At 33.3% G+C, this 13,624-nt stretch overlaps 1 protein-coding gene across 1 annotated transcript in view; it reads left to right on the forward strand.

Annotated features, from left to right (window-relative positions):
• Window positions 1-13,624, forward strand: part of LOC117115100 — a 39,670-nt gene that overhangs the window by 3,928 nt on the left and 22,118 nt on the right. The window contains exons 4-26 of the mRNA XM_033258767.1: window positions 1,562-1,609; window positions 2,527-2,645; window positions 3,825-3,891; window positions 4,545-4,693; window positions 4,977-5,021; window positions 5,486-5,669; window positions 5,859-5,959; window positions 6,174-6,331; window positions 6,578-6,660; window positions 6,867-6,921; window positions 7,489-7,646; window positions 7,976-8,092; window positions 8,582-8,694; window positions 8,869-8,920; window positions 9,151-9,326; window positions 10,505-10,589; window positions 10,712-10,828; window positions 11,500-11,740; window positions 12,021-12,175; window positions 12,330-12,436; window positions 12,640-12,739; window positions 12,887-13,012; window positions 13,427-13,579. Of these exons, the coding sequence (XP_033114658.1) occupies window positions 1,562-1,609; window positions 2,527-2,645; window positions 3,825-3,891; window positions 4,545-4,693; window positions 4,977-5,021; window positions 5,486-5,669; window positions 5,859-5,959; window positions 6,174-6,331; window positions 6,578-6,660; window positions 6,867-6,921; window positions 7,489-7,646; window positions 7,976-8,092; window positions 8,582-8,694; window positions 8,869-8,920; window positions 9,151-9,326; window positions 10,505-10,589; window positions 10,712-10,828; window positions 11,500-11,740; window positions 12,021-12,175; window positions 12,330-12,436; window positions 12,640-12,739; window positions 12,887-13,012; window positions 13,427-13,579 (2,709 nt within the window). The remainder of the gene's footprint in view (window positions 1-1,561; window positions 1,610-2,526; window positions 2,646-3,824; window positions 3,892-4,544; window positions 4,694-4,976; window positions 5,022-5,485; window positions 5,670-5,858; window positions 5,960-6,173; window positions 6,332-6,577; window positions 6,661-6,866; window positions 6,922-7,488; window positions 7,647-7,975; window positions 8,093-8,581; window positions 8,695-8,868; window positions 8,921-9,150; window positions 9,327-10,504; window positions 10,590-10,711; window positions 10,829-11,499; window positions 11,741-12,020; window positions 12,176-12,329; window positions 12,437-12,639; window positions 12,740-12,886; window positions 13,013-13,426; window positions 13,580-13,624) is intronic.

Raw genomic sequence — 13,624 nt, forward strand, 5'->3', positions numbered from 1 at the left:
GATGATGACATAATTAATGTCGAAATATTGAATCCCAACACGATGGCGTGTATTTCAATACTTGGAGTATGTATTATACTTTCTTATCTGAGATTAATCAGTGGACCTTTCGGTATTACTCAAAGTGCACATTAACTACTGAGGTTAATAACACAATGTTCGTAAGATCATGAACAAATTAAAAACAAAAAACAAACAATTTACATGTCTGCCAAAAAAACATAAAGTGAAGAAGGAAAATTGACTAATTGATATGATTGCCTTTTATATCAAATTATATAATTATCTTCCTAAAGTAAAGTCTATAAAATAAAAAAAACTTAAGTCCTGTCCAGACTATCAAAATTTATTTGACAAAAACATGGGAAATGTCTAAATATGGTCACATCATGACCATATATAGGCATATCATGACTACATATGGGCATACAACAGTTTTTTTTTCAAAGAAAATTTGCTCCCTGGTATCATCCTAGATTTCCCTGTTTAACAACCTTATATTTTTACTGTCAACTCAATTTCAGATAAAGAAATTAATGAGAATTCATTATTGTCCATGTAATACCTCGTCATTTTATGTGAATATAATTTATTTAATGTCTGTTGTATCTTGTCCTAATACTTTGTGCTGTGTGGGATGAAGTGTGCTATCACTCTAATTATGTGAGCTAAACAGATCATGAAGTGTAGACTGTGTAACTAGGATACATTGTAAGGTAGATTTGTCTTGTTTGTGATCACGGTCTAGAATAGTCTGACTGGAGCCTGATATAATAATGATAGTTTATGCTTTATTATAACCATAAATTATGACAAATGACGGTGCTTTAGGCAAGATTTTTTTAATACCTTGTTTAGCGAAACCCGTCGGCCACTAATAATCATGATTTCGAATAAAAATAAAATTTTGATTTTGGCCAATTAGTGCACCTGCTGCCAAGAAAAAATGGAAATTTAAAAAAAAATAAAAACCTTTCTTTATTTTTATTACAGTACACCCGCCGCTGCCTTGAAATATCCAAAAATAAGATGTGTCTATTTCTTCCTAAGTAAATTTAAAGCTTTTAACCATCCCATTACTACACTGTATAAAGTCACCAATAAAATTATATTTTTATTTTCTGTTCATCTCAATATTTTTGGCAAAGCTATTTGCTAAATAAGAAAACAAAACTTAACTTTACTTTTTTTTTCACCCTTCTGACAATCTTAAAACAAGGTATAAAAAATGTCTCGTCTTACAGTGTAAAATAGGATATTCCAACAGTGTTTTTTCATCAGGAGAAATAATATTACAAACTCTGTTTGCCCTGCCTGTATTGTACTAAATGCTCAGTACGTTCGCTTGCAAAAAAAAAAAATCTTGCAAGTGATTAGGGTGGGAATCGAACTCATGACCCCCAGATAACTAGCCTGGCATCTTAACCACTAGACCACCAATCTTGCGCTTGGTGGCGAGTGCTGAATCAGATCCCAATTAGCTGCAGGTAAATAGAATATAATCATAATCAAGAAAACAAGAGATGAAATAATTTTTAATAATTTTTTTCTTCCCCTACAGGTGGTTTCGATTTCGTGGTCATGCAATACTCGTCAGAATGTAAAACAAGTAAGAATTTGTATATAATTAAATTTGTTATATATTTGAGCAAGTGGGAGATATGAAATTTTGCTAAAAAATGTTTGTATTTCTTACAAATACAGTTTGTCTCTCCAATTCGAGACCACCTTTGGGTCCTGAAAATTTAGGTGGTCTCGGGGTTCGGTTTCAACTTAGAGGGTTAGTTTAGTGGTAATAGACTGAAGATTGTTATTTGGTCCTTTGACAAAGTGGTCTCGAATTATAGGTTCTCGAATTGGAGGGTGCACTCTATCTGTTTATTGCAAAATAAATTTTGTATCTTGTATTCATTTCCTAATGTATAACTTTTAATATTATACCATTTTCTTGATATAAAATTATTTTTATAAGTGAATCTTATTTATTCAGTCATTCAATCATTTTGATTTTGTCCTGATTGTTGTTAATTTGTTTGTGAATTATTATTAATTTTAATTATTATATATATATATATATTTTTGTATTTCTATAACCATTCTTTGTAAGTGGTAGTATATCAATGTTGTCTGGAAACCAAACAACTATAATATCTAATAACTTATCTTACACCCTACATCAACTTTTTCGATGATACAATATTTGTTTTTTTATAGTAAGAAAGTAAAAGAAAATGTTTTTAATCCGAAATTTTTCAAAAAAGATGAAAAATGGTGGCCCTTATTTTCTCTGTTTTTAAAATTAATTCAGTAAGCTGGTTATTTACAACGAATAAGATTTTCACACATTAACTTATAGAAATATGAAAATTACCTACCACGGTAATGTGTTATTTCAGTAAATAATTTAATTCTGGAAAAATATAAATACAAAATAAAAATGTAATATTCTGAGGTAGCAGTAAAAGAAGAGATAGGAATGAGAAACTGATATATTTTTTTTAATTGTCCTAATTTTTCTGTTGCTAGGTGGTACTTGACAACCAGTTAGTCTTGGAGGTTATTGGCGGCTATGATTCTGGTGACCTGACCTACCAAGGTCAATATGATATTGAGTTCAACATAGAGGGAGAGTTTAAATTTTTCAGGTATACAAACCTATATTATAACCAAAACAAAATTCTGCCAACCAAAGTTCTACAGAAAGATCGATACATTCGCTATTCAGGTACTCCTTACCCCACATCCCTACTTCTAGAAATTTGCTAAGCAAAGAAATTACCTTCAAATAGATAAAAAGCACCACATATGACCTTATACCAGATAACACCCCCTCAATTAATTATCAACCTCCCCCACTTAACCTTCACGCCCCCACATCAGCTTCTCCATGTCAATACCAGTAGATATGCCACTGGTTAGAGCATAGATCTTTATACTGAACAACAGTTCATGTTTTAGTGTGTCTACAGGCAATACTACAGGCTGATTTCAGTGTCATCAATTCAAGCGCAAATATTGACATTACTGTTTATATTTACAAAGGAGTAACCCATTGAATAACACGTTATGTTAAGGACCTTGCCTTATGTAATTGAGAGCATGATGGAGAGGTTCATAAACATGCGTGATGATTTGCATACATAGGTTTAAGGACTTCTGACTTATTCAGTTGTTGATTGATAAGGTTGTTAAAAAAATTCATAAATTATGAAGCTATATAAACAGGGGCAGATCCAGAGATGTCCCAAAAGGGGAGGCTGAATGGGGGGGGCCAAAAGTCAGGCCGATTGAGACAACACTGTCCTAGGGGGTCCGGGGGCATGCCCCCGCGAACCTTTTGTGTTCTAGACACCCGAAAATAATATTTGATGTGTTCTGGGCTGTCATTTTTTTTTTTTTTCTTTCTTTTTTTTCCTTTTTTCTTTTGGAGGGGGGGGGGGTGCGGGGCTGGACTGCCTCCCCCCTCCACCCTAAACCTGCACCTGATAAATGCTGACGATACATTTATAAAGACGTAGTTAATTTTAACAGCTTTGTGCCCTTGTAAGGTATTTACATACATTAAACTACAATTTAGATTAAAAAATGCAAGTAAAACGATAAAAACAAGATAAAAAATTGTAAGGACAAATATTTTGGAAGACTTATATTGTAAGTTATCTTATGCAGATAACAAAAATCCAAAAGTTCACCCCCAAAATATAGGCCCTGTATATCTTTGTGTATAACACAGTCCACATCTATGATATATAGTCCTGTTATACATAAGGTATACAATTTATTGTTTTTATTCAGTTATTAATTGGTTTTTATCAATATTTTAGTGCTGGCTCTGGAACTGGCAAAATCTTGCAAGTCACTGTCTATTCACAATCAGTAATCCAAGCAGAGGTATGAGATTAGTCTTTCACACAAATGACTTGTAGCATTTTGATAATATCTGTTTTTCTGAAAAGCTGGGTTAGGCAGAGGAAGTAGGAAGGGAGTGAAATGTATAAGACATACTGTATTATTTATTTCATTAATTTTAACTATACTTTTATTTCTTTCCTCATCTACCAAATACAGCAGCAAAAATTGCCAATTATGCCTCTAAACTTATAACAACATTGAACAATAAAATGATCATAAATTATGATTTTTTATACAACAAAAATATAACCGTTTAAAATCTTAAATAAACAAGATAAAGATCCAACATATATATAGTAAAATGATATAATAATAAAGAACAGAAACAAAATAAAAGCTTATATTGAGCAGAAACTTTGGTTTTGAAAAAGGAAATACTGTTTTAAAAATATTAATGCTATTATTTTTTACCAGTGTATTATATTATGAAAAAAGTATGAATAGAACCACTTTTTAATAGCATTGCTTCAGCTATAATGTAGATGTGTATAGCACATAATATAATAAGGAATATTACACAGAGCTAAGCAATTTAAAGGTGACAAAAAGAGTATGTCTAATTCCAACAGTAATAATACACTAACCATAAAATTATCGCAAACATAGTTTGATGTTATTTGATCTGTTGCTAGGTAACAGATGAAGGGTTTACAGATAATGCTTGGCAGATATTCCAAGGCAACACGATCAAATGGTTGTGGTCTGGATGTGAGAGTCTTCGCAGTGTCAACGAGGTACAACTTTGCGCGAAGCATACAGGGGTCCTGAGAACAAAAGCAAGGTCAGTTAACTAGTGGCTATCCACTTTTCTAAACCAATTATAATGTACATAAGACTATTTGCCCTTTTTTGAAATGCAAAAGTGTTTTCTTATAGTACATCAATAAAAAATTCTCTGAGGAATATCTATTATTTTTTATTATTAATATTGCTGCTGTTGTTATTTTTATTTTATTATCATCATTTCTTTTGTTAATATTTTTATTAATACGTTCTTATTATTATTAGTTTTTATTATTATGTTTTTGTAAAGAAAATTAACAATCTGCTGTTCTTGTTTTCAGTGATGTGGAACCCTCAAGAACAGGAAACTATAAAAAGAAATTTGAGTAAGTATTCTGAAGACAAATGGCCTTTATACATGAAGCTACTAGGCTGCTTAGATGATCCAAGATCTTTCTATCTTCTCTCACTTATCACTTATCTTTTACTTTTTTATGTTTCTCTTTTGCCTTTACTGTATGTTTTGATGATGGAGCAAGGGCCGATTACTGTTTGGGCTCGTGCCTATTCCTTCCTCCTGGCAAGATTGTACGTTTACTTTGCCGAATAAATATTATTATTTATTATTATCAAATAATGCTATTTTGTAAATGAAAATGTGGCCAAATGCCAGTAATTTTTTATCACTATCTATTCCTGTATAATTTTTATGATTTAGTCAAATGGTTAACTTTATTTAACTACAGGCTATCCTTTCAGTCCTGCGATATAACCTGATATCTGCCAGAAGAAAGTAAAAGTATCTTTTAATTCATAAAAAAGTGATCTTCTTTATAATACTTTGATTCAGGTCTCCAGGAATGTTCTATTTTCAAACTGAGGGGAAATCTGGTGGCCAGCTACAATTATGCATCATTCAAGTAAAAGAAATACAAAGAGAACACAAGATTGATGTTACAGACACTCGCTACAATCCCAAGTTACTCACGATCCACGAAGGAGATAAAGTTTGGTGGGAGTGGAGTCGACTTAAGGTGACCTATTTACTAATAAATATTCTCAATTTGTATTATTATCTTTTACTTAATATAAAGTAGCCATTTTAAAAGTTGATTAACTAAGGAAATTTTATCCTAGTCTACCACTGTATCTAGCACTATCCAATCAGTGATTTATTAAGAAGAGTATAGTATTTTTATGAAAACTAAACATTAATTTTACAGTGCAAGAAGCAACATAAAATAGTGCAAATACAGTCACCCTCAGCAACTGGAAGTGAGAACCTGAGGCCTGTTAGAGGTGGATTCATGTCAGAAGGTCCCAGGTAAATTAATATTTGATAATGAATCAAAGGGGGAATCAGTGGCAGATTCAAAGGGGTGGGAGAACATGTACAACTAAATTGATGACATAAAATGTTACAACCAACCACATTACACAACCTGCCCATTACTCTAATCAAGCGTTAATAACAACTTGCGTCTTTTTTTTCTGTAATTTCCTTTTTTTATTTAATATCCTTTTCCTTTCTTCTTTAGTCGTTCTGGTATGCTGTGCCACATGTTTACCTCTGTAGGAGTGTACTACTATAGTGATGAAACAATTGATGGGTTGAAGTTAAACTTTGGCATTATCATTGTGAAACCGAAAGAGATAGTGCACCCAATTGAAGTGTCAGCAGATGGATTCTACCCAGGTCGGTATGAAGTATTATTACATCCATGAATGCTTACATACATGCCTACCTGTACATATGCATACTTGCATACTTTGACATACATACTTTTACATAATTTTCTATGGAAGTCTAACTACAGTAGCACAATATAAGTATTAATGAATTAAAGGAAAATACAAATATCCCTTTAAGTGGTGGATACTTCATATTATATTTTCTTCAATTCAAACATTTGTTAATTATGTTATTTTTATCTACTATTAGACTTGCAAACAATTTGCTCCGGGGACCGTATTCAATGGGAATGGAATGTACATGCAGTCATCAACACATTCTCAATAATGTTGGTAGGTTATTTCATGCTGTATGTAGTAGTTTTGTGAGGACATTTTGAGGGGACCTCTAACTAATAAGTTTAAATCAATCAAAAATTCTACGATATACATCACTTTGAGGTAGTTCCTTAAGATGTATATAATTATGTTAATTACATTTATTGTTTTATAATTGTTAAAACATTGATTGATTGATTGATTGATTGGTTTTTTTACAGATTGATAGTTGTGTGGCAGGAGCTGGGAATAGTGGTTCTGAAGTTGATTGCAACAGTAAGTATAGAGTACCACAGTCCTGTCGTCACGACGCCAAGTGGCGCTCCCTGTTGTCAACAGACGTTGGTTACCGTTCATTACGCCTGAATGACTTCATAGGCTTTCTGGAATAGGCATTTTAAAATCCAATATTTTACCATCAAAACGTACTAAAAACACAAAAGCTCGCATTATATTAGTTATCGAACACACATTTAATCATCATTTAAAATTTACAAAGAAGAAGTAAGATACAACATCTTAATAATTACGTCAGAAATTGGGATCATTGGTTTGTCAGTGCTGAAAATGGCGCCCGGTTAAACGCTTTTTGCAACGATAGCAACAGAGTAGTATCACATGGTATCGTGACGTAACACTGTAGTACTCTATTATCTTTCAATGTTTAAATCTATTTACATTCCACATTGCAGCAAAATGATCAGGATCAAAAGATCAGCAGAAAGTTATCAGCTTACTCCCCTTTTACATGTGTGACAGGTTCAGCACTACACCACTGTAATGTACTACCATTTGGGGACAGTGCCAATAATGAGCAATTTACGTATATTTTTCTCTTTGTAGACAAATGTCAATACTTAGATAATGATGGAGAAGCTCTCGTCACTTGCCTCGGTGTCACCAGTGTGCAATTGAACACTACAGGAGTCTTTCAGTATCGGATCTCGGACTCACTAATGAATGTAGGTGGCTGCTCCATCATAGTTCAACCAGGGTCAAAGGTAACAATTTATATGCATAATAATCATTTTAGCACTTAGCTATAGCTGCATATTTTAGACAATAATAATGGTGATAATACTATGATATGTTTCCATAAAATTGCTACAATGTTGCTACACTGTTCGATTACAAACCATAATGCTCTTGATTTACACCTAACAGATTGGGATAGTTGAACATATGTAGCTATTCATCATCTATTGTATAAAAATGAAAGATATATAAAAAGTATATAAATAAAAGATTAAATAAGATAGACAAGCAATGTAGAGAGTATAGGAGCTGGACCATTGTCACTAAAAATTATACAAAATCATTTTCTTTTCAGGATCACTTTATCAGAATTAGTGATAAAGGTTTTGAACCCAATTCACTAACTGCACATCCAGGGGACAGGATCTGGTGGACATGGGAGGGATCCAATCTACAGCACAATATTAGCCAGGTATGAAACAGATATACAGATTCCATCATTATCATGACCACTTTCATCATCTTTATCATCATTGCCACGATTCTTACCATCTTCTCATACAATCATCATCATCATCAAATCATACCATCATCAACGTCATCAACATCTCTCTAACATCATAGTTACCACCCTCATCATCTCTCAATTTTACTGTCTATCCTTTAACATTTTACAACATTATCATTCATGGCCATCATTCATTGATTACAAATGTAAATAATATGATATTCAAATTAGGTTTGTCACATAGCAATGTAGACACAATACTGTATAAACAAATATAAAAATAATAATAACAGTGCCCAAAAAACATTTTCTTTTAGTGTTGTATGAAAAAATTATGGCGGGACTCAAACTGCAACCACAAATTGTGACAGTTACTGAACAAAGCACATTACATTATTATTGAATAGACATCTGTGAATTATCAACTAACATTTCTGTTTTTGATGTTTACAGGTGACCAGTGGGGGACATCCTATCGAGGGTGGCTTTTGTAGTGGACATCCACATTCAGGGACAGGTGCTTTTTTACATGAGGTCATTGATACAGGTGTCTTCTACTACCACAGGTAATAAATCAGCTGACCATTCCTATAAAAGATTGCTCTCCTAATTTAATACTTTTGTGGCTTTTCATAAATTGGACATGACACCTACAGTAGCTTTATTATTTAGTGTATGAAAATGAGTAAATTGCCCTTTTGTCTGCTTTTATAATATATTTTTGTCTCTTTTCCATACAGCTCTGGTTTATCAAATATTTATGGGTCATTTGTTGTAAAAATACAAGCCAAGGTATGATACATTAATCACTTGATTTTCAGTAAAATATATACCCCTAGGGACAATTTTTTCAATAATTGAATTGCTTAATATGTATATTTAAGCATTAGATTTCAATTAAGGACTAGAACAAGAAAATATTTTCCTCATAAATATTACTGTTATTATAAGCTACTATATTCACATCCTGTTTGCTACTAAATGTGTACTGACCACACCAATGATTTTTTTTCATTTTCCAGGTTCATGAAGTGTCAGTAGCAAACAATGTCGTCCTACCAGATCCAACATTAGTACAGAGCAACGATTGTGTCGCTTGGCTGTGGCCACAGTTGAGCAAGCACGATGTAATACCAGTGAACCACACACGTGAAATACTGGATTTTAAGACGTACACGCAAGCCATTCTCTTGCCAAGGTATAACCAAAAACTATAGAACTACAAGAGGTCTACCTCTCAGGGTTTTGTTGGAATGCAAGTCTTATCTAAAAAAAAGTACTATCACACACTAGAGGGCGTCCTCCAAAAGAACATAAAATAGTCCGTAAATAAGACGCCCCTTTCTCGTGGTACTTTTTTTAACAATTAATTGCATGCATACAAAATCAGGGCAGTCGGACCTCTTGCTATTCTGTACTCTTTGGTATTACTAAGCATGAAAGTACAATAAAATAGGAATTTATTGTTGAAATATGCAAATGGGAGTACCTGTGGTTTGGTGGTTGAGGTGCCTGCCTCTAAATCCCAAATTCTTGGTTCAGTCCCGGCAAAAAAGTGTCAGGATTTTTTTTTCGCAAACAAAAACAACTCCACTTTACAAGTCTCAGAGAGAAACTAAGGATGGATTCAGACATAAACTCAAATACACATGTAATCTATTAATAGACTTGGGGCTAATTCCGACGGTCGTTCAGACAAGTAAAATAAGAACCAGTAAGTTGCGTAATGTTTTTCCTTTATCCAAGGTCAGACACAAGATTTTCAACAATATTTTTATTGTTACTGTATATAACTATCCATAATCTATACTCTGTAACTTGATTGGAACTTCATCAGTAATTTTTCACATTAAAAAACAAAATTTTATTTCACCATCGTTAGACAACGCCATGTTCTTGTTGACTGTACGACAACAAGTAAAGTTATTGTAACAAAACCAATTTAAAAGTAGGTATAAATTTATTATTCTGTTATCAAAATACAAATTATATCTAATTATAATTTTTAAGTTTGTTTTTAAGGCAGTAGTACTAATTTAACAAATAATAGACTATGAATTATAAATACAACATTCAAATGAATACAGTGACGTAGGTAAAAATGTTGTGCACCAACCTAGTGCAAAGAACTTCCAATTTCGTTGTAAGTATTAACCGCATTTTTTTCATATTTTGCTCATGATCTTACAGTCAAACTTTAGTATGATATACAAGAATAACCTCCATTTTCAATATAAGCAGATATAAAAATCAAGGACTTCTAAAAAATCCTTGAAAATACATCTTCATAATTAAACAGTAAACCAGCAGTCTAGACTAAAGGATCAAGGATAGGCCTGGTTCAAGTAGACAAATATATATTACTATTATTTTCAGACGATGCATTGCCAAGCGTTTTACCAATCCAGGAACCTACCATTATTACAGCAGGGAATTCTCTACTAAAGGAGACAAATTTATGGTGAGTAAATGACAACAGAAAATAGTTTCCTGGTATATTTATGGACAATCTTGTAATAACTGATGCATTTTCTAAATCCCTCAATGAATGCTAATAATTTTTGCTCCCATTCTCTTTTTAAGGATGAGGATGTGAGCTGTACTGTGTTAAGTTCAGTCGTTGTTAGCAACGACCCAGAACACACTTTAGTGAAAGTAACAAGAAAAGGTTTCAAGCCACCAATAGTGACAATTCAAAAGGTAAAGTGAATTACAGGGGAAGTACACGATCTAATGATATTATCTTATCTAATGTTGTTACATAATTATTTGATAACACCACCACTCTTAAGTATGTTCTCCAAACATAAAACAACAGGGCAACAATGAAAGTATGACTTATGTGCTATATATAATTCAGATGAAAAAAATAAAGTAACTGCTGAAAATTGATCAAATAACAACAAAACAAACAGAAAAACAAATTCCAAACATTTAGTGCCAGGTGAAATTAAACTAAAAAAATGATACAATTACCCCACTGCAAGTCCTACCATTCTAAAGCAGGGGCGGATCCAGAAATGTCCAAAAGGGCGGCCGAAACGGGGGTCGAAAGTGTGGCCGATCGAGACAATACCATTCTAGGGGGTCTGGGGGCATGCCCCCTGTGAAATTGTTGTGTTCTGGACACCCGAAAATAACCCCTGAGGCGTTTTGGACGATCAATTTCTTCTTTTACTCTCTTTTTAACCTTCCAAATGGGGGCCGGCCCACCCCCACCTAAATCCGGCCCATGTAAAGTATTTTTCCCTTCACCAGTACAAGTTCCCCCACACCAAAGTGATTTTTTTTCTCCAACCAAGTCCCCTTCCTCAACTTAGTGTTCCCACAAATATTCTGATTGTTTTGAGGTTGATTTTTTTTTTTCCTAGGGCCAGTCAGTCATGTGGTCTTGGAAAGACCATCCCAATGAACGTCACAACATTGTTCATGTGAATGCGACTGAACACCCCTACCCATATGGACCCATGACAGGAGTTGAAGCATTCGCAAGTAATGATGACAACAACAATGAGAAATGCTTCATGCATGCGTTCCAAAGCTACGGGAATTACTATGTAACATCCATGGGCACACCAGGCTGTGTTTTCATCGCTAATGTCATTGATGATGGTATATTTTATATTAATTTTTTCATTTTTCATGTGCTAATAATTATATTTATTTAGCAAAAAATGAATCCAACATAAATATCATAAAACTAATAAATGTTCACATCTATCATCGTAGAACCAGACAATCATGGCCAATCATTTGGAAACAGAAAAAAATTACAGAATTGACAAATCCATTTTGGTTAGAACCAGTGCATCCCAGGTAATCCATACATTAGTTTTAAAATATTTATAAAGACCAAAATAACATATCATACTTCTTGGTTTGTTTGTTGCAGATATTTACACAAGTACTCCAATGATATCATCCGAATGCAATGGGGGTGTTGTTAAACAGTGGCACAAAGTTCTCCTGAAGAACTCAACAGATGAAGAAACTATTCTCTATACATTAGATGGATCAATCCCAGAATTCCACAGTGCAAATACAAGGGTAAATAATATTAGAGCTACAATACATCATACAGGAATCTAAATATGATTTTTACCATGTGTTTAAGTCTACAAAGCTTGTAAGCTGTACATATATTGCGCATTTATATAGTGCCATTTTATAAAGATTTTATAACTTGATATTTCTATTTCAGGTGTACAAAGATGATCAGGGAATTTGTCTAAAGCGTCCTGGATTGGTGGTGATCAGGGCGGTAGCTATTTGTTCAAATTCTCTCAACAGTGACATATTTACATCTAAGTAAGTTCTTTAAAGATTAATTATGCAGTTGCTTTGCTTTGGATTTGGGGAATGAATAAATAAATAAAAATCGTAATTATAAATTTATAAACCATTCATTTTTTGTGAATTTTAATGTACTGTAATATACAGGTTTAAATTTTAATGTTGAATTTTAATGTACTGTAATATACAGGTATCTAACATTTACCTTATCATTTTAGCCGATTTTGGGTTCTTAAGGGAGAATTAGATGACAGTTGTGATGAAGATGATGCATTTTCCATAGCAACAGAGGACTTTGAAGAGGATGAAGTGGGACCAGTAAGTATACATTTTAAAAAAATATTTTGAAAGATATTGTGCTACCTATGTTAGTTTGGTGCTGCTGAAGTATTCAGGTTAGGGGTCCTCATTACCATGTTGCAGTTCAGATTTAGGGCTCACACATTTACTGTTATTTAATTTCAGACCAGCCGGTGGCAATGGTGGAATTGTGTGCCAGAGGTGAAAGGTTGGATCATAGAGCCAGGGGCTGTACAGGTAACCTGGGAAAGTCCTGCCAGTGAAGATGTCATTCAGTTGAAAGGTTATCAGGTGAGGCATACTCTGGCAGTGACATGTAATTGTATATTTAAGGTCAGGATGTTTACACTTTCAGGTGGATGAATGTTTTTTTGTTTCTCTATCCATACCTATCTAACTCCTTTTTACCAGTATTTTCTAGGCAAGATTTTTTATACCCTTAGCAAATGTGGCATTCATGTAACAAATTTGGTTTTGAAGTCAGGATGTTTAAATTTTCAGGTTGATGAATGTGGGCATTTTCTATTTCATCACGTTGTCCTTTGTCTCATTTTTTCATAGATATGTTTAAGAGGCTTAAACATTTACTTAGAATAAATTGATCAAATATTTATTATTTGTCATTTATCATAAGATTAATACATAATTCCATCTTAATCTAAACTATTATTAATAAATACTTGTTTTTTTTTTATATTATCACAGGTGTTTATTGATGGTGTGTGTTATAGGAATCTTATTCCTGTTACCTGCACCAGTGTGGTGGTAACAGGCCTGCCAGGGGGCGAGTCACATGCTGTGTCAGTGGTCGCTCTTCCATCAGAATGTAACTTCCTCCCTCTGGAGTCAAACAAACTGGTAAGTAATACACATTGATTCATGTTGTAGACAGATAAAATACAC

This window comes from Anneissia japonica, unplaced genomic scaffold (genome assembly GCF_011630105.1).
Source record: "Anneissia japonica isolate Jap-2015-1 unplaced genomic scaffold, ASM1163010v1 scaffold24_len2511860_cov200, whole genome shotgun sequence".
In the NCBI taxonomy this organism is placed as follows: domain Eukaryota; kingdom Metazoa; phylum Echinodermata; class Crinoidea; order Comatulida; family Comatulidae; genus Anneissia; species Anneissia japonica.